Source organism: Salmo salar, chromosome ssa16 (genome assembly GCF_905237065.1).
Source record: "Salmo salar chromosome ssa16, Ssal_v3.1, whole genome shotgun sequence".
Classification (NCBI taxonomy): domain Eukaryota; kingdom Metazoa; phylum Chordata; class Actinopteri; order Salmoniformes; family Salmonidae; genus Salmo; species Salmo salar.
In genome coordinates this window covers 9,393,688-9,414,476 of record NC_059457.1, presented here as the reverse complement: position 1 = coordinate 9,414,476, position 20,789 = coordinate 9,393,688, and the positions used below count along the sequence as shown (strand labels likewise).

The following is a 20,789-nucleotide window of genomic DNA, read 5'->3' as shown; positions in this document are numbered from 1 at the left end:
GATTCAGACATGAGTTTGGGGATTTCACAGAACAATAATAGAGTATAGGCTATGTCTGTCTGAGACCCAAGGGCCTGCTGGGCCACATCATAAATCAATCATTTTGGGCGCAACTGGAAGTCCCCTTTAACAGAGCACAGAAGGACTGGCAGCTGTCCACTTTGATTGGGCCCAGGATAAATGTGATAATTAAGACAACACAGTACTTTACTATAAATACTTTTATAATATGACAGATGTAGCTGAGGGAGTGTTGAACAAAGAAATGGGCCACAGTGCGTGTGATGTCACCAAGGTATACTACTGTGCAGGTCATTTCAAAGCAGCAATGGCACTGGCTATTTAAAACAGGGGTAAACACAAACGACTGTCAGTCTTTATCATAGGCCTACAGTACATCATCATAATGCGCTGGCAATATCCTGTATTTGACCCAAATAGCGTATCAGTGACCTGGTTCTGTACGACAACAAGCAGGCTAGGGATCACCCTCTAATCCTTAATGGCACATCTGGACGCCCCAGTAATATTTATATTCATATCCATGATGATAATCTGTGGACTGGAGAGCCATTATTGACAGCATGCAAATACATGGCGACAGATATCGCTTTGATACATGACCTATCCAAGCATGTAGCAATCCATCGGCTAGACATCTCGCTTACAATGACAAGTCTATAGGCCTAACTTTAATAATTAAACACATTAGAGGCTATAATGTATGACTGGCAGGAAAATGTAACCTGTAAAATAATATTGGGTATCCATTTGCTGGATATTTTATAATGCACTAGGGGGCCTATGCTATTCTGTGTAATCCAAATAGGCCTCTCGGCTTTGGCTGTTGGCTGTTGGCATGCAACAACAATAAATCCTCAGGTTTATGACTATGTGATTCACAAATCCACAGCCATAGGAAGGGTAAATAGGTAACTTAGGCAGTAGACACGGTGGGGTTCCTATTCAGAAATAGGACGCAGCCTTGGCTCCGCTTCTATTTAGCGTTCCTTTCAATCACTCTTTAACGACCGTGCAGCGCACCTCATTTCAAGTTGCGAACGCACGATTCGCATCTGGAATACGCCTTGGTTCTACGCCTACGGACAATTCCCCCTTCTACCAACCTGCGTTCCCGACAAACGCCACGGTCCGGTCTAGTCTAGACTGTCTCGTACGCCGAGGCACATTTTTCTCTCTCGTGTTAGAGTTTTTTTTTTGAGGCTACAGTCGTATGTGAGATTTGCATTCAGCAGCGTAATAGTTAAAGCGGTACCGAATGCGTTGTTTTATGTTCTGTGTGGTGCCCGTACTCCAGCAGACCGCTACAGTAGGAAGATGGCGTCGGAGGGAGCGAGCGGGGAGCAGCCTCCTCCGGTACAAACACTGGCAACCACAGTGCTTGGAAGTGTCGAAGCGGTGAGACCTTTTTATATTATAGCCAGGTCTATATGTTTATATCGTTGGTTTCCCCCGTTTTGGAATAAAGGAAAGGGAATAAGGAGTTAGGAAAGGCGGCGCATTTCTCTACGAATCTTGAGTGTTCATCTTGAAGCAACAGCAATGTGTTATTTTGGCAATGTAGAGAACAGCAAAACAAGGGTTCTCTGATTTGTGTAGACACAGACTATACATATTATCAAAGGCTTTTATGGGAATTAAAATCCTATAGAAAGGCAAAGGAATTGGGGTTTATCTATCACAAATAGGATAATAGCTAAAACGTTGGTTCGGCCCATATGGGGAAACGTAGTTAGGCTATAAAGCACTGATTTGCGATGGTTACAAAGGGGGTTTCAATCTGTACTTACATTTGAAACCCAATTTGGGCTATAGGTTTTCGCTTTCACCAGACCGGGATGTAGGCTACTCGCCTGAATACGAGCTGCTTTTGTATATGGCAGTTCGATGCATAATCTTACCCTTTTTTCACTACGTCAACGCTCCAAGTTGAAACGAAATATGTTGATTGCTGTGTGTCAGTGAGGCTTCGACGTGAATATATTGTTATCAGATGTAGCCTAATTGGGCTCTTGTGTTTGAAAAATCTTGCCTTTACGGTTAAAGAGAGAAGGCCCCTATATATCCTATGAGGACCCCAAACCTCTTACAATCTTACATTAAGCAGCTCTTGTCTGACCACAAAGCATAGCCTATTTGCAGTCAAGAATACTGTTTCCTATTCTGTATAGGCCTACTAATACTTCAGATTTGACCTGTGACCAATATTAGAAATGTTGAATCTCAGTGAAAGTGTTTTGTTTGTCTGCAAACTAATCGGACTGAGCTGCACTTGTTTTTTAAGCTCATCTATCTGCGACTTCTCACATTGGCCCCTCGTCTCGCAGACAGGTTGCAACATGTGTGCCAGGGCACCGGCTTGATCCCCCTCTGTGCAAATTAATCAATCTTTTTCCCCGCCGGAGGGGGCCATGCAACCTTTCCCTGGTTGTGGTATGCTTGGATGGTTCCATGTGCTCTGTTCAGTCAGACCATTGCCCAGCACCTATTCTGCATGAATTTACTGACTGGTCAAAAGAAAGCAATCTCCCATTTGCCACTTGACCCTTAGCTACATCATATTCTACACTTGTTTATATGTAATTGAGCATTCCTATAGGGCACAGGAAATATATAGAACTGTTCTGGGTTTGAGGTTCAAAGGCTATTGAAAATATGGACTGTTCTTGACTGGAAGATCCCAAGGGACAGCTGTTGAAATTGGAGGAAGATAAGATATGTGGGTGGTAGAAAAAGGCAAGAAAATCAATAGCGATGGAAAGGGGGCAGAGTGAGAGTAGAAAGAAAGCAAGAGAGATGGACCGAATGAGAGAAGGGGGGGGGGGGGGGTATGTACACCGGAGACATGTCTAAATTGGTCTTAATTTCAGTGACTCAGCTGGCATAGCTCAACTGTGTTAGCTAAGCCAGCCGTGCTCTACTGAGCGCGTTCAGTGCACACTGCACTCCTTCCTTGCTTTAACGGCCCGTTCTGCTGAACAGGTACCCGCGACGACAGCACCGCACCGCAGCACAGCGACCAACCGTCCTCTCTGACTCGGCCATATATCTCTGCCTGTCTCTCTCACGAACCGTCTTGCCAAACATGCCAGGCCAAGCCAGGCCAGCTAGCCTCTCTTCAGGGGGCTTCCGCTTCTATGCCCCAGTTAAATAAAGCTCTTTGCATACCCCTGCAAGACCCTCCTTTGTTTGCTCTCGGTGGAGGAGTTTCTCTTGTGAAGGGTCCTTGAGGACCGGCTCACTTGGTTTAGAGAGGGGTCAGAGGGTGAAAAATAGTGGTGGTGTGGGGCCACACTAGTCACCTCCCCCAATTCACCCTATAGCACTAGTTCGTACGCATACATTTTTTACTACTTGTTTTGTTGTAGAGGGGTGTCTAATTGATTTGAATGTGGCCACTAATCCAACCTATTAGGCTATTGGACAGAGCAATAGCAGTTGGCTCTCCCTTCCCTCCACATAGTGCAAATACACACTCACCCACACAGAACAGCTATTTTGAAACTCACGCCTCATGGAACAAATTAGCATTAGCTTCCCTCACCTGCTCACTGTGCAGAAATGCAGGAGGGTGAAATGCCACCCGAGCACATTGACGAAGACTGGGGGCCCACATGACAGGCTTTGGTTTGGATAGTGTCGCGCAAGCCTTCCGAGACTCCCAAATCCGATTCTCCAAATGGCTCACTGGCAGCACAGTCAGGGAGAATGCTGTGTGGGGTTGGTTGGAAATTGATTTTCTTTTTTTTTTTCTTCTTCAAGCTTTCAAATCGATCGCTGGATTCTTTCCTTTTAACCCCCTCCTGTCTTGATTGGTGCTGTTCAGAATGAAATAGAATGCTGTACTTTCTAAGGGCTTAAATCATACTGTAGCCTGGTTCGCTTGCTTGCACTACTACAATTATTTGACAAATATGTATTAGGCTAAAACCTGTCTCATTGTTGGCCTGTGATTTACGCAAAAGTTGATGTACCGGTATTTCAAGCTCTGAGTGTCTTGTCTTCAAGACATAGTATTTGAATGCCCAGTATTTAGGGACACTTTGAACTACAGCAGTCTGCTAAAAGGTCATACCAGCTGGTTCCATATTCCATATTTTGTCCGTGATTTAAGAGAGGACTTTGAAGGAGGCTGCTGGGTCAGCCACCGTTCCAATGTCCTCGCTCCTCACCATACTAGCTAACATTCGGATAAACCCAGGAACACCGTACAATCTGACATTTTCTTGTTTTAAGGATGTTTTATTTCCCTTTTTTAAGGGCAACAGTCAGAGAGGATGGAAAAGCTTTTAATTGATCGAAGCAGCAGTAGAAAGTGGTCCGGTTACTTACAATTACCCTTCTTTCTCCCTGTCCGTTCGCCCTGCGGGTCCGTCTGGCAAAATCAGCGTTTAATGATGTGGCTAAATGTAATTGGACCTTAATAGCCTCAAGGTTCGTCCAGACATTTAGGTTTCATTAAGGCAATGAAACTATCTGAGGGAATGAGTTATGTTTGTCATCATGCAACTTGCAAACCCAACTGTTTTGTTGTTGGTGGTGGTGCGGTTGGCAGTAAGTTGGTGCTCTGAAGTTCTACGTATGTCCTTCTTTACCCCAAAATGTGGGATTTCCCAAGGATTAATAGAAACATGTTCTATAGAACATGTTGTCAAATTATTTCAGGAGAAAAATGTGTTCTAGTTATACAAAGCATTTGAATATGTTGCAAATATAACTTATCTTTCTGTGTGTGCGTGTTGCAGAAATGTGAGTTTAACATGGATAATCTGAGCAAGCCGGAGCTCCTGACCCTGCTCAGCATCATGGAGGGAGAGCTGGAGGCCCGGGACATGGTCATAGAAGCCCTGAGGGTGAGTCTGGACCACACACACACACACACACACACACACACACACACACACACACACACACACACCTAAGTTTTCAGTACCCTCATGAGAAAATGCAATTGGGAATTGAACCGATGTTACAGATGATGCAAGCTGTAGAAATCTATATGGATATGCGGACAGTGATACGTCAGTGTTTACTTGTCAGCGATATGGAGGAAGGATGCTATTTGTGTAGGGTTATCGTTGTTGTAAGGACCACTTTGACCGAAATCTGGAAGTTCTACAGGAGGGATGAAGTAGATGAGGTTACTCTATTTGGATTGAGAAGGTTCTACAGTACAGATGCGATGGATGACAGACGAGGCAGACAAGGTGACATGGTCTCCGTTACTCTCGGTTGTGTGTCCTGGCATTGAGGTGACTCTCTGTCCTCCTCGGGGGGGCTAAGTAGCAAGTTATTTCTGTGAGAAGAACCTTTCAGGACACACTCCCCCCCCCTCTCTGCTGTATTTAGGTCAGAATCACACCACTGTATTTTGCTCGCTGCTCCACTTTGAGCTGTCCTGTCCTCTTAAACTTTTTAATAGGTTTCTTAATGTTGAGTAGTTCTGGGACCAGGGCTGGAGATGGGATTGAGGCCAATCTCTTTTCTTAGCCTCTGGAAAGTGATATTGAAATCAGCACGTTGTTCTCTGCTGGTGAGAAATGTGGTTTGTACTGTAGATATTGCAGTTTTTCTTTGATGGAGTGTGTTTTTTTTTTTGTCCTTATCGACCTGACTGGCCTTGAACAGTGTTTTCTGGCAGCATTTTTTTCTTATTTGTGTCTAGGCACTGGCTGTGATTGGTTTGGATCTATACAGTGCATTCGGAAAGTATTCAGACCCCTTGACTTTTTCCACATTTTGATACGTTACAGCCTTATTCTAAAATGAATAACAAACAAAACAATCCTCATCGATCTACACACAATACACCATAATGACAAAGTTAACAGATTTTTTGTACTTTTTTCAAATTTATAAAAATGAAAATACCTTATTTACGTAAGTATTCAGATCCTTTGCTATGAGACTTGAAATTTAGCTCAGGTGCATCCTGTTTCCATTGATCATCCTTGAGATGTTTCTACAACTTGATTGGAGTCCACCTGTGGTCAATTCAATTGATTGGACATGATTTGGAAAGGCACACACCTGTCTATATAAGGTCCCACAGTTTACAGTGCATGTCAGAGCAAAAACAAAGCCATTAGGTCGAAGGAATTGACCGTGGAGCTCTGAGACAGGATTGTGTCGAGGCACAGATCTGTGGAAGGGTACCAAAACATTTCTGCGGCATTGAAGGTTCCCATGAACACAGTGGCCTCCATCATTCTTAAATGGAAGAAGTTTGGAAGCACCAAGACTCTTCCTAGAGCTGGCCGCCAGGCCAAACTGAGCAATCGGGGGAGAAGGGCATCGGTCGGGGAGGTGACCAAGAACCCTGATGGTCACTTTGACAGAGCTCCAGAGTTCCTCTATGGAGATGGTTGTCCTTCTGGAAGGTTCTCCCATCTCTACAGCACTCCACCAATCAGGGCTTTATGGTAGAGTGTGCCTTTTAGGCCTTTACTGTCATGTGCCTTTTACCACTCCTCAGTAAAGGTACATGACAGCCCGCTTGGAGTTTGCAAAAAGGCACCTAAAGACTCTCATACCATGAGAAACAAGATTCTCTGGTCTGATGAAACCAATAATGAACTATTTGGCCTGAATGCCAAACATCATGTCTGGGGGGAAACCTGGCACCATCCCTACGGTGAAGCGTGGTGGCAGCATCATGCTTGTGGGGATGTTTTTCAGTGGCAGAGACTGGGAGACTAGTCAGGATCGAGGGAAAAGTACAGAGAGATCCTTGATGAAAACCTGCTCCCGAGCGCTCAGTACCTCAGACTGGGGCGAAGGTTCACCTTCCAACAGGACAACGACCCTATGACCCTAGCCAAGACAACGCAGGAGTGGCTTTGGGACAAGTCTCCGAATGTCCTTTAGTGACCCGGACTTGAACATTTATGGAGAGACCTGAAAATATCTCTGCAGCGACGCTCCCCATCCAACATGACAGAACTTGAGGATCTGCAGAGAAGAATGGAAGAGACTCCCCAAATACAGGTGTGCCAAGCTTGTAGCGTCATACCCAATTAGACTCGAGGCTGTAATCGCTGCCAAAGGTGCTTCAACAAGGTGCTGAGCAAAATGCCTGAATACTATTTTTAAATGTCATATTTCAGTATTAACTTTTTTTATGGATTTGCAAACATTTCTAAAAAACAGTGTTTGGTTTGTTATTTATGAGGCATTGTGTGTAGATTGAGAAAAATACAATTTAATCCATTTTAGAATATGGCTGTAACGTAACAAAGTGGAAAAAGTCAAGGGGTCTGAATATTTTCCATTTTCCATCTCTCGTTCCCTCTTTCTCTCTGTTTCTCTCGCTCTGATTCTCATTATTTCTCTCTGGCATTCATGCCGGTTTTGTGTTCTTCCCGGCTCCCTCCCTGTGGATATCATATCTCTGCAAAAAATAAATAAAGCCCTCTTTTTACTATCGTGATCACTGTCCAAAACACAAAGAACCTACTTGTTCTCCCCGAGATAAGCCTGCTCAAAGAGGGAGGAGAGTGATGGATAGAGAGAGGGGGAGGGGGGGGGGGCTATACCCTGAGAGAAAGAGAGTGTTTCCCGTTTTGTTTGTCTATTTCACTTGCTTTGGCGCTGTAAGCATATGTTTCCCATGCCAATAAAGCCCATTGAATTGAGAGGAAAATAAATGGGAAGGGGAAATAAAGAGTTGACAGAGATAAGGGGCCCACGTCCTGACGTCTTGAGAAGGTGAGAGGGGTGGAGAGGCTGACGTCCTCTGTGGAAGTGGGATGGACGGTGTGCCAGAGAAGATTTGGCTGACAAAGTCCCCTCAAATCACCAGAACGAACAGAGCCATAAAGTGTCATCTGGAGACCAGCTGGCTGCAGGCTAGAGCCATTGATATCACACAGTTCGACAAGTCCTCTTCTTTTAAACCAACCACTAGTGCTGTGCCATTTAACCAAGATTTCACTTTGTTGTAAACAACTAATTGACCGACGTCGGTTTAATTATTTGAAATTCGTAAAAAAAAAATAAAAAAATCCTGTGCGTTCAATGAGCACCACACAGTTTCTCTAGAGATACATCAGATCCAGCCTGAACTGTGCGACGTAATAGGGAGTTGTAGTTTTCAGCAGGCTGATATCCTACATAGTTTAGCGCATAAAACGTGGTAATTAACTAAAATGACCCTTGTTCATTGCGCATCTACTTGTCCGGTCTGCGTTTCTTTTACACAAAGAATCCAGGTGATATAGAGAGCAGCTGTAGCTCTACCTGAAAGTACATGATCTAAGTGATTGATAGTTGGTATTCAGCAGTCATAAAAGTATGCCTTATTTACTTTAAAGAACTACTAAAATAGTGATTTTTGTCAGACAGCAGCTCTATAAAGATGACTTGGAATGAAATAAGTCATCAAATAAAACAAATGTATTGGCGTTTTGTGTTTGCGGTGATTGGGTGTTAAGAGGCTTTTGTGGCAACGACTAATTAGCATGTGGCTAAAACTGGCTGAGCCAGCGAATCAGTTTCATCTTAGAGAATAAGAAGGGCCGTAAACAGATTAGCCAAACGAGACCAGTCACATGATTAGTGCAGCAGTACAGCAGAGCACTCTCATTCTTATGGTGGCTGAGCGTGTCTGTCAATGATCAACTGTCAACAACCAGGGTTTAGTAGCAGTTGGTCCGGGCAACCACTTAACCTAAGACTGGGTAATAAAATAGTTTAAAGGTGAAATATGCAGAAATCGCTCCACCATTTCCTGGTTTGGTTCCTAATAGTTTGTCTAATTTCAGTTGGTGACAAAACAAGAGGTCATTGTGTAGAGAATCATTGTAACATCTAAACCGCTGTGAAATATATTTTCCATAACCCCAAATTATTTTATTTTCAGCTGTTTGATGCTGGTGTACAAAACTGAAAGTAAAAGGCACTGGAAGCATAGAAATGGTGCATATAGAACAGCTCTACCACTTAGACGCTTCCAATGAGAATGGCAGATCTATAACTCGCATTTCTATGTGAATTTGGTCAGGCATCCAAAATGTGACATATTGCAGCTTTACAGTGGATGCTCTTTCAGAGTGCAAAAATCTCCCATGAGGGATGTTTGTTCCATAATTCATGTAAAGAATTCAAGCTATATGGTGGATCCCCTGATTTTGACCTATGCAATTGTTAGATCAGGGATTATTTCATGGAAGTAAGGAAGGAAGCATTTTATAGGCTAAGTATTCCAAAAGGGCACAGGTCCAGCAGACCAGGCGTATACTACTTCCACCCACTACTGACTTTGGTTCATTCTCTCGCATGCTCCCAACAACAGAGCTGCTGCGTGTGATCTCTTGTATGAGTAAGATGCTATGATACCCTTATCCTTGAGGCATTATGTAGCCAACTTTTATGCATAGCATAGCAGGATGCCCCAAGCAAGTTTTATTTATTCAAAATAATAATTTAAGCCTTGAGACATGGATTGTGTGGGGGTGGTGATGATGGTGGGCGCTATTCAAAGCAGGGTTGTAACATGACCCACAAATCTCCATGAGGACTCTATTGCCATGTGGTGGGGGGGGGTCTGGTTGCTATGCGGACATCAGAGCCAGGTGGTTGGCTGGAAGCTAATTTTCTAGTCTGGCGGAGAGAAGAGGGTTAAACTAAGACTTAAGACCAGCCAAGGTAGACATCCAGTTATCTATATATACATACATACATACACCTGTCACTCTGCCTCTCCGGGGGATTTATTTAATACATTTTTATCTCCATACAGGTTTCTGTTTCCAAAACTAGAATCTGTAGACTTTACCCTTTGCCAAAGTAAACTTTTTAATTTTATTTAAATGCGTTGTTTAAAATGTATTTTGACACTAATAGGGGTGGGGGACTGGAAGCCCTGTCAGACTGAGACAGGTTAGTCTCTGGAAAGAATGGAGTCTGACTGTGTGGTTGACCAAGTGTCTGTCTTGAAGAGGGTCAGTGCACACTGGAGTCCTCTCTCTCCATCCAAGTGGCAGCCAGGCAGTCTCTCTGTGTCTCTGTGTGTGTGTTATGTTTTATTGTCACATCCACCGGATAGGTGCAGTGAAATGTTGTTTTACAGGATCAGCCATAGGATCAGCCATTTCGGTTACTGGCCCAACACTCTAACCACTAGGCTACCTGCCGCCTGATAACACAGAGGGATTGGAGAAGAGAGAGGTTTAAGAGGTAGGTCTTAGGAAGCTGCTCTCTCTCTCTCTCTCTCTGGTGATTGGCGGGCTACAGGGTAAACTGTCTCCCGGATGATTGGATGACGCAGCACAGGCCTGTTTGATGTGCGTCAGGCATCACTCTAACGTTGCGCGAATGTGTTCACTCAGGGTCGTTCCACCTTGATTGCAAATGAAATAGGAGAAGGACACCGAAATAGCCCCCCTCTCTTTCTCAATCTGGCTTTGCTGTGTGTCTATGTGTGTGTGCTTCTTTTGGCTGTGTGTGTCTGTCAAGGTTACCGTTGGCCGGTAATTGCTGGTGTTTGTATTTAAAAACAAAAAAAACATTTTTTAAAGCCAATAAATAAAATGTTTGCCGGCCAAATTGACCAGAAGAAAAAAACTATCCCATTGCATAATAATGCTTTTTTTTTCATTAATGGAAATACCAGTCGATGGAAATACATTTGACCCTCATGCTTATCGGTCTATAGGTTCGTTTACATCATTTGGTGGAATTATATTGACGCATGTGTATTTTCATTAGTCATCATGTATCTTATCACATATGCACAGCATACAGAGCCTATTTTAAGTGGAATATCACCTCCGCGCTAGTTCCTCATCTCGTTGCTGCTCGAGTTAAACCTGCTTTTAGAAGCCCAGTCATTGCGCAGCAATTCTAAATGCAATCGCATGTTAACTGTTTTTGCCGGCCGCTAGGGTTGCAAAGGGTCGGAAACGTTCCGGTAAATTTCCATGGGAAGTTAAGCCACAGGAATTTGGGGAATTTTGCTTAAATTCATCAAAAAAGTTAGTTTATAACAGTGAACCATCTTAACTGACTTGCCTAGTTAAATAAAGGTGTATAAAAAAAATAAAACATTCGGCAAATCCGTGTCCAAAAATACCGATTGTTATGAAAACTTGAAATCGGCCCTAATTATTCGGCCATTCCGTTTAATCGGTCGACCTCTATTGCAAACGGTTTGAGGGAGCGTGCAATTGGAATGCTGACTGCAGGAATGTCCACCAGAGCTGTTGCCAGAGAATTTTCTGTACATTTTTCTACCATAAGCCACCTCCAACATCGTTTTAGAGAATTTGGCAGTACGTCCAACCGGCCTCAAAACCACAGACAACGTGTATAGCGTTGAGGGCGAGCAGTTTGCTGATGTCAACGTTGTGAACAGAGTGTCACATGGTGGGGGTATAGGCAAGCATAAGCTACAGAAAACAAACACAATTGCGTTTTATCCATGTCAATTTGAATGCACAGAGATACTGTGACCAGATCCCGAGGCCTATTGTCGTGCCATAAATCCGCCGCCATTTCATGTTTCAGCATGATGATGCACGGCCCCATGTCGCAATGATCTGTACACAATTCCTGGAAACTGCAAATGTCCCAGCTCTACCATGGCCTGCATACTCACCAGACATGTCCCCCATTGAGCATGTTTGGGATGCTCTGGATTGATATGTACGACAGTGTTTCAGTTCTTGCCAATATTCAGCAAATTCTCACAGCCATTGAAGAGGACTGGGACCACATTCCACAGGCCACAATAAACAGCTTGATCAACTCTATGCGGACGAGAGGTAAATGTTGGTCACACCAGGTACTGACTGGTTTTCTGATCCACGCCCCTACCTTTTTTGTAAGGTATCTGTGACCAACAGATGCATATCGGTATTCCCAGTCATGTGAAATCCATAGATAAGGCCCAATACATTTATTTAAATTGACTGATTGCCTTCTATGAACTGCAACTCGGTAAAATCATTGAAAATGTTGCATTTATATGTTTGTTCAGTATAGTTGCTAATTTAGAAAACTGTTGTACATTTGGTCAACTAAATAGTTGGAAGGTATCTAGCTGGCAAACATTTTGTTGGGAATTCCATACTGTAATTAGATCACCTGGCGTATGCTGCACAATAGTGAGTGACTCACAAGGCTCCGGTCTCTCTCACTGTTGTGTGCTTGTAAACAAACACCATGTGACTGGGGACTACGGTAAGCTTCATAATGTGATAGGTGAAATGAAGAACAATGTTCTAACAAGTTGACTGCAGGTATTTACTTAAGTAGCTACAAATATTCTAATTCATAACAAAAATATCAGGAATAGTTTCAACGGTATCGGAAACCATCCTGTGGCTTTTTCCAAATACCCTGGTATACAGTATACCCTCCCAAGCCTATTTTCATATCAACTTTCTTTCATTGTCCAGAAGCCAAAGGCACAATCCTAGTCATATTAGTAACCCATCCTAGTTGTTGCATCTTTAGATTCCCCCTCTTTCTCCGTTTTTAACAGAGATTTATTTTCTTCTGTCATATATGGAACCGCTCGTATCCGGTGCGCTGTTTAGAATGGTGTTTTCCTGCAAATTGCATTTTGGCAAATGTTTGAAAATGTCATTTGTATTGGCTGCTTCATCACAGAAGTGATGTAAGTATTATTCCTGTCATTCTGAGCACCGTTGGTGGACCACCTAATGGGTTTACGCGCCCAATGCATATATGGGTCCGGTAAATTTCTCAACTGGCCGGTCATTTAAAATCTTGCCCAGCGCCACATTTTCCTAATGGAAACCCTGGTGTGTTTGTGTGTGTGCTCTTTTTTTGGCTGTGTGTGTGTGTGTGTGTGTGTGTGTGTGTGTGTGTTGCCTTTGTAGGAGTGCCCCAGGTAGGCTAGGCTCCCGAGGGGCGCAGCGGTCGAAGGCACTGCATCTCAGTGCTAGAGGCATCAATACAGACCCTGGTTCGATTCCAGGCTGTATCACAACCAGATTAGGGTTTGACCGGGGTAGGCCATCATTGTAAATAAGAATTTGTTCTTAACTGACTTGTTTAGTTAAATAAAGATTAAATAAAACAAATCCTAAGAGTGTGTGCCTGTAGGAGTTTGCACAGGGCTACTGTCTGTAAAGACCAAGCCTGTGTGCACAGGAGGGGTGTGAAAGTTTAAACATTTAAAATATTTCAATGAGATTGGGATCTGAAGTTGCGAGACATTGCAAGTCAACAAATTGTGAGGTGGCCGACCTGACTTTTACTCTCTCCGTCGCTTGCTATCTAGCTCGCTATGAAAAATGCAAGTATTTTTGTTCTCTGAAGTATGGCAACTAATCCGTCTCGTCCGTTCCAAAAATACTGAATCTTAGGAGTCTTGGCACTCAGAAATGGGAGTCGACGTGCAAGAAGTCAAGGAATGAAATATTTTGGTAGTCGATTCTCCACCGCTACGTCATTGTCGTTAACAGTTGGAAAAATGGCAGAGAAAGGCAAGCAACAGCAGCAAAGTCCTGAATGGCAGTACTTTGAGAAGTTAAATGAGAAGGAAATGCAAACTTTGCGGGGTGGAATTAAGGTAGAGTAATGGTAGTACATGGGCAATGCTTAACCATCTGACAGCGCAGCTACATTGTGTAGTTATGTGGAATTGTAAGAATTTTTCTTATTGTTTTAACGGAAAAACAACTTTTTTTTTGCTGTTTTAAACTTTAAAGGGATATTTCAGTTTTTAGCATGTTAGACCTAATTTTCCACATACTTTTAGTGTTTAAGCATCATCCAGACAAATGTTTTGTTCAGTACCATACCTGAGATTTCTTTGGCTTGCATGGTTGCTTGCATGAGTCATATAGTGGTAGTCGCCAGACTCTCACAAGAACAATTAAGTAATCTGCAAGCAGCCACAATTGTGCTTTTGAAGGAAATGGACAAGCTGCTTCAGCCGAAGTATGTTGGCAGTGTTGTTCCGCTCTCCTGAGCAGGAGTAGGTGTGTCATCTCTCGCTTGTCAACAGAGCACGTGGCTACACATACAGGAATACGGATAAGGAAAACAAGCAGCATTTCACTAGCTAGGACTAGCATACGGATAGCCTAGATGTCACTAGCTAGGACTAGCATACGGATAGCCTAGATGTCACTAGCTAGGACTAGCATACGGATAGCCTAGATGTCACTAGCTAGGACTAGCATACGGATAGCCTAGATGTCACTAGCTAGGACAGGGATTAGCATACGGATAGCCTAGATGACAAGAAGAAGCTATATAGGTAGTTGGATTGCTGAAGTAGTAGTGTACTTATTCAGAAGTGTATTTTTTTATGAGTTGTATGTGTGTTTTACTTTTATAACCTTTATTCCAAATTACGACCACGTAACAACACCTGCACAGGATCGGTACATCTGAACATCACACCTGCGGGACAGGTACAGGATGGCAACAACAACTGCCTGAGTTAAACCAGGAACGCACAATCCCTCCATCAGTGCTCAGACTGTCCGCAATAGGCTGAGGGAGGTTGGACTGAGGGCTTGTAGTCCTGTTGTAAGGCAGGTCCTCACCAGACATCACCGGCAACAACGTCGCCTATGGGCACAAACCAACCGTCGCTGGACCAGACAGGACTGGCAAAAAGTGCTCTCCACTGACGAGTCGCGGTTTTGTCTCACCAGGGGTGATGGTCGGATTCGCGTTTATCGTCGAAGGAATGAGCGCTACACCGAGGCCTGTACTCTGGAGCGGGATTGGAGGTGGAGGGTTCATCATGGTCTGGGACGGTGTCACAGCATCATCGGACTGCGCTTGTTGTCATTGCAGGCAATCTCAACACTGTGCATTACAGGGAAGACATCCTCCTCCCTCATGTGGTACCCTTCCTGCAGGCTCATCCTGACATGACCCTCCAGCATGACAATGCCACCAGCCATACTGCTCGTTCTGTGTGTGATTTCCTGCAAGACAGGAATGTCAGCGTTCTGTCATGGCCTGCGAAGAGCCCGGATCTCAATCCCATTGAGCACGTCTGGGACCTGTTGGATCGGAGGGTGAGGGCTAGGGCCATTCCCCCCAGGAATGTCCGGGAACTTGCAGGTGCCATGGTGGAAGAGTGGGGTAACATCTCGCAGCAAGAACTGGCAAATCTGGTGCAGTCCATGAGGAGGAGATGCACTGCAGTACTTAATGCAGCTGATGGCCACACCAGATACTGACTGTTACTTTTGATTTTGATCCCGCCTTTGTTCAGGGACACATTATTCAATTTCTGTTAGTCACATGTCTGTGGAACTTGTTCAGTTTATGTCTCAGTTGTTGAATCTTGTTATGTTCATACAAAGATTTCCACGTTAAGTTTGCTGAAAACAAACGCAGTTGACAGTGAGGACGTTTCTTTCTTTTTTTTGGTGAGTTTATTTACATGGTTATAGCCATAGACATGTTGTGTAATACATTTTGGTGTCATTACGTGTTCAGTCTTTACACATTCTTGAGAATCAAGTGGTTCGGAGAAGCAGGTGTGTACGTCCTCAGATTCCTTTTCTACGGATGGCCTCAACGACGCAGGACGGCATTACCTTTTCCAAGCTTCCTCCTTGAGTGCCAATTCCATCGCAATGCGAAACACAACAAGACAATATTGACTATGGAACAGGGGAAAAGATCAATAAGGGATCATTATAGGAAACAGATAATGTGTTCAAATTGTTATGTATACGTTATTGATCATTTCAATTTCAAATGTTTACTTACTCTATGGACAGCTGCCCGTTTGGTCCCTCTGGACAGTGGTCATTTTTTTTCTTCAGTTGATCTTAGACATGGAAAAATGTTTCAATTACTCCTGGGTTGATAAGGGCTGGGAAATCTGCATGATCTGTCACAGACTGTTATGTGGTTAACTGCCGAAGACACTGATGATGTCGTTAAGTGTTGGCATTATCAAGTCCCATCGGAACAGCAAACGCACTACACTTCGGTTGGTATTGCCGTAAGTTTTTCTCCAATTTTTCACATTTGCACCACCAGTTCCCTGTCTCTGGATGCTGTTGCTGGTCTGCCGATCTGCCCTTCTCACCTGTTGCCATTTCCCCCATCTTCTATCTGTCAAAGCTCTTCGTCGGTATATTATGGCTCATATACAGTGCCTTGCGAAAGTATTCGGCCCCCTTGAACTTTTCGACCTTTTGCCACATTTCAGGCTTCAAACATAAAGATATAAAAATGTAATTTTTTGTGAAGAATCAACAACAAGTGGGACACAATCATGAAGTGGAACGAAATTTATTGGATATTTCAAACTTTTTTAACAAATAAAAAACTGAAAAATTGGGCGTGCAAAATTATTCAGCCCCCTTAAGTTAATACTTTGTAGCGCCACCTTTTGCTGCGATTACAGCTGTAAGTCGCTTGGGGTATGTCTTTATCGGTTTTGCACATCGAGAGACTGACATTTTTGCCCATTCCTCCTTGCAAAACAGCTCGAGCTCAGTGAGGTTGGATGGAGAGCGTTTGTGAACAGCAGTTTTCAGTTCTTTCCACAGATTCTCGATTGGATTCAGGTCTGGACTTTGACTTGGCCATTCTAACACCTGGATATGTTTATTTGTGAACCATTCCATTGTAGATTTTGCTTTATGTTTTGGATCATTGTCTTGTTGGAAGACAAATCTCCGTCCCAGTCTCAGGTCTTTTGCAGACTCCATCAGGTTTTCTTCCAGAATGGTCCTGTATTTGGCTCCATCCATCTTCCCATCAATTTTAACCATCTTCCCTGCCCCTGCTGAAGAAAAGCAGGCCCAAACCATGATGCTGCCACCACCATGTTTGACAGTGGGGATGGTGTGTTCAGGGTGATGAGCTGTGTTGCTTTTACGCCGAACATAATGTTTTGCATTGTTGCCAAAAAGTTCGATTTTGGTTTCATCTGACCAGAGCACCTTCTTCCACATGTTTGGTGTGTCTCCCAGGTGGCTAGTGGCAAACTTTAAACGACACTTTTTATGGATATCATTAAGAAATGGCTTTCTTCTTGCCACTCTTCCATAAAGGCCAGATTTGTGCAGTATATGACTGATTGTTGTCCTATGGACAGAGTCTCCCACCTCAGCTGTAGATCTTTGCAGTTCATCCAGAGTGATCATGGGCCTCTTGGCTGCATCTCTGATCAGTCTTCTTGTGTGAGCTGAAAGTTTAGAGGGACGGCCGGGTCTTCGTAGATTTGCAGTGGTCTGATACTCCTTCCATTTCAATATTATCGCTTGCACAGTGCTCCTTGGGATGTTTAAAGCTTGGGAAATCTTTTTGTATCCAAATCCGGCTTTAAACTTCTCCACAACAGTATCTCGGACCTGCCTGGTGTGTTCCTTGTTCTTCATGATGCTCTCTGTGCTTTAAACGGACCTCTGAGACTATCACAGAGCAGGTGCATTTATACGGAGACTTGATTACACACAGGTGGATTCTATCATCATTAGTCATTTAGGTCAACATTGGATCATTCAGAGATCCTCACTGAACTTCTGGAGAGAGTTTGCTGCACTGAAAGTAAAGGGGCTGAATAATTTTGCACTGCCAATTTTTCAGTTTTTTATTTGTTAAAAAGGTTTGAAATATGCAATAAATTTCGTTCCACTTCATAATTGTGTTCCACTTGTTGTTGATTCTTCACAAAAAATTACAGTTTTATATCTTTATGTTTGAAGCCTGAAATGTGGCAAAAGGTCAAAGTTCAAGGGGGCCGAATACTTTCGCAAGGCACTGTATAAATATGGTTCTCAATATGCTCATGATAGTGGAAATAGCCAAGTGCCCACAAAGACATGAGATGGCTGTAGAGTTTCTTGTGCGGATGTTTTGAAGCATGTTTTCTTTTTGTCTGCCCACTACCACTATATGGCTCATGCAAGCAACTAAGCCAGCCAAAGAAATCTCAGGAATGGAACTCTGACTAAAACCACTGTCTAGATGATGCCTCAACACTAAAAAATAAGTGGAAAATGAGGTCTAACATGCAAAAACCCCGAAATATCCATTTAAGAATGTTTTTCCATTTGTCACATCCCTAGTGCACAGTATGGTATGTTCCGCTGAGTTCTATGTTATGTGCGCACGTTGCGTGAGTGTACAGTGGAATGGACCCTCGTTAGCAGTAGAAGGAAATTAACCACACACACACACTGTTAATTCACCGTGGGTGTTTTGCGGTGGGGTTTGTTGCTCGTGACAGAATGAGAGGAGCAGCTGCGAGCAGCTGTTACATAACCAAGCAAGGACTGCTGTTGCCCTCGCCATGGATAAAAGGCCTGATGACCAGGGGATAGCGAGTCAGAGAGTGACAAAGTGAGAGTTAGAAAGCCCAAGAGAGATGTTAGAGAGACAGACTGTAACTGTACTCCAAATATCTCTCTCACTATCTGTATTTCTCTACCTCAACCCTTACCTATCTCACTAGCAAAACGTCCCCTGTCATTTTGGGCTGGGAATAGCTAGGGACCTCACGATATTATCATGAAACTTAGGTGCCGATACGAAATGTATTGCTATTCTTTACCGCGACGTTATTGTAATTTGATGGTCCAAACCCAGATAACATGCAAACACAGATTCAACCACAAAGACCAGGGAGGTTTTCCAATGCCTCGCAAAGAAGGGCACCTATTGGTAGATGGTGTATCAATACACCCAGTCACTACAAAGATACAGGTGTCCTTGTTAACTCAGTTGTCGGAGAGGAAGGAAAGCGCTCAGGAATTTCACCATGAGGCCAAGGGTAACTTTAAACCGTTTTAATGGTGGTCATAGGAGAACTGTAGTTACTCCAACATAGTAACCTAAATGAGAGTGAAAAGGAAGCATGTACAGAATAAAACTATTTCAAAACATCCATCCTGTTTGGAACAAGGCACTAAAGTGATGCTGCAAAAAAATGTGGCAAAGCAATTAATTTTTGTCCTGAATACAAATAGTTTTGTTTGGGGCATATACAACACATTACTGAGTACCACTCTCCAAATGTTCAAGCATAGTGGTGGCTGCATCATGTTATGGGTATGCTTGTAATCATTAAGGACTGGGGAGTTTTTCAGGATAAAAAAAAGAAACTGAATAGAGCTAAGCACAGGCAAAATCCTAGAGGGAAACCTGGTTCAGTCTGCTATTGACCTTTTCAGCAGGATAATAACCTAAAACACAAGGCCGCATCTACATTGGAGTTGCTTACCAAGAAGACTGTGAATGTTCCTGAGTGGCAGAGTTACAGTTTTAACTTAAATCTGCTTAATAATCTATGGTAAGACTTGGTTGTCTAGCAATGATCAACAACCAATTTGACAGAGCTTGAAGAATTTAGAAAAGAATAATGGGCAAATATTGTACAATCCAGGTGTGGAAAGCTCTTAGAGACTTACCCAGAAAGGCTTACAGCTGTAATCGCTGACAAAGGTGATTCTAACATGTATTGACTCAGGGGTGTGAATACTTATGAAAATGAGAGATTTTTGTATTTAATTTGTCATTTTGGGATATTGAGTGTAAATGGGGGAGAAAAAAATATTTTTAATCCTTTTAGATTTCAGGCTGTAACATAACAAATTGTGGTCAAGTGGTATGATTACTTTCTGAAGGCAGTGTGTGTGTGAATATACAGTTGAAGTCGGAAGTTTACATACACTTAGGTTGGAGTCATTAAAACTTGTTTTTCAACCACTCCACAAATTTCTTGTTAACAAACATGACACATCATTTTTCCAACAATTGTTTACAGACAGATTATTTCACTTATAAATTCACTGTATCACAATTCCAGTGGGTCAGAAGTTTACATACACTAAATTGACTGCCTTTAAACAGCTTTGAAAATTCCCCAAAATTATGTAATGGCTTTAGAAGCTTCTGATGGGCTAATTGACATCATTTGAGTCAATTGGAGGTGTACCTGTGGATGTATTTCAAGGCCTACCTTCAAAACCAGTGCCTCTTTTCTTGACATCATGGGAAAAATAAATCGGCCAAGATCTCAGAAAAAAATTGTAGACCTCCACAAGTCTGGTTCATCCTTGGGAGCAATTTCCAAATGCCTGAATGTACCACGTTCATCTGTACAAACAATAGTAAGCAAGTATAAACACCATGGGACCACGCCGCCGTCATACCGCTTAGGAAGGTGACGCATTCTGTCTCCTAGAGATGAACGTACTTTGGTGCGAAAAGTGCAAATCAATCCCAGAACAACAGCAAAGGACCTTGTGAAGATGCTGGAGGAAACTGGTACAAAAGTATCTATATACACAGTAAAACAAGTCCTATATCGACATAACCTGAAAGGCTGCTTAGCAAGGAAGAAGCCACTGCTCCAAAACCGCCATAAAAAAGCCAGACTACGGTTTGCAACTGCAAATGGGGACAGAGATCGTACTTTTTGGAGAAATGTCCTCTGCTCTGGTTTGATGAAACAAAAATAGAACTGTTTGGCCATAATGACTATCATTATGTTTGGAGGAAAAGGGGGGAGGCCTGCAAGCCGAAGAACACCATCCCAACCGTGAAGCACGGGGGTGGCAGCATCATGTTGTGGGTGTGCTTTACTGCAGGAGGGACTGGTGCACTTCACAAAATAGATGGCATCATGAGGGAGGAAAATTATGTGGATATATTGAAGCAACTTCTCAAGACATCAGTCAGGAAGTTAAAGCTTGGTCGCAAATGGGTCTTCCAAATGGACAATGACCCCAAGCATACTTCACAGTTGTGGCAAAATGGCTTAAGGACAGCAAAGTCAAGGTATTGGAGTGGCCATCACAAAGCCCTGA

The 20,789-nt window shown here is 43.2% G+C and overlaps 1 protein-coding gene across 3 annotated transcripts in view; it reads left to right on the top strand.

The window, feature by feature from the left end:
• Nucleotides 1-897: 897 nt before the first annotated feature.
• The window catches only part of cttnbp2 (cortactin binding protein 2), a 72,369-nt gene continuing 52,477 nt past the window's right edge, over nucleotides 898-20,789 (top strand). For 2 of the 3 annotated variants that reach the window (XR_001321272.2, XR_006759662.1), the window contains exons 1-2: nucleotides 898-1,419; nucleotides 4,767-4,874. Coding sequence is in view for 1 of the 3 variants with exons in the window: in XM_014147842.2 (XP_014003317.2) it covers nucleotides 1,339-1,419; nucleotides 4,767-4,874 (189 nt within the window). In the remaining 2 variants the exon portion in view is untranslated. The remainder of the gene's footprint in view (nucleotides 1,420-4,766; nucleotides 4,875-20,789) is intronic. The other variant, XM_014147842.2, reaches the window with a different exon arrangement.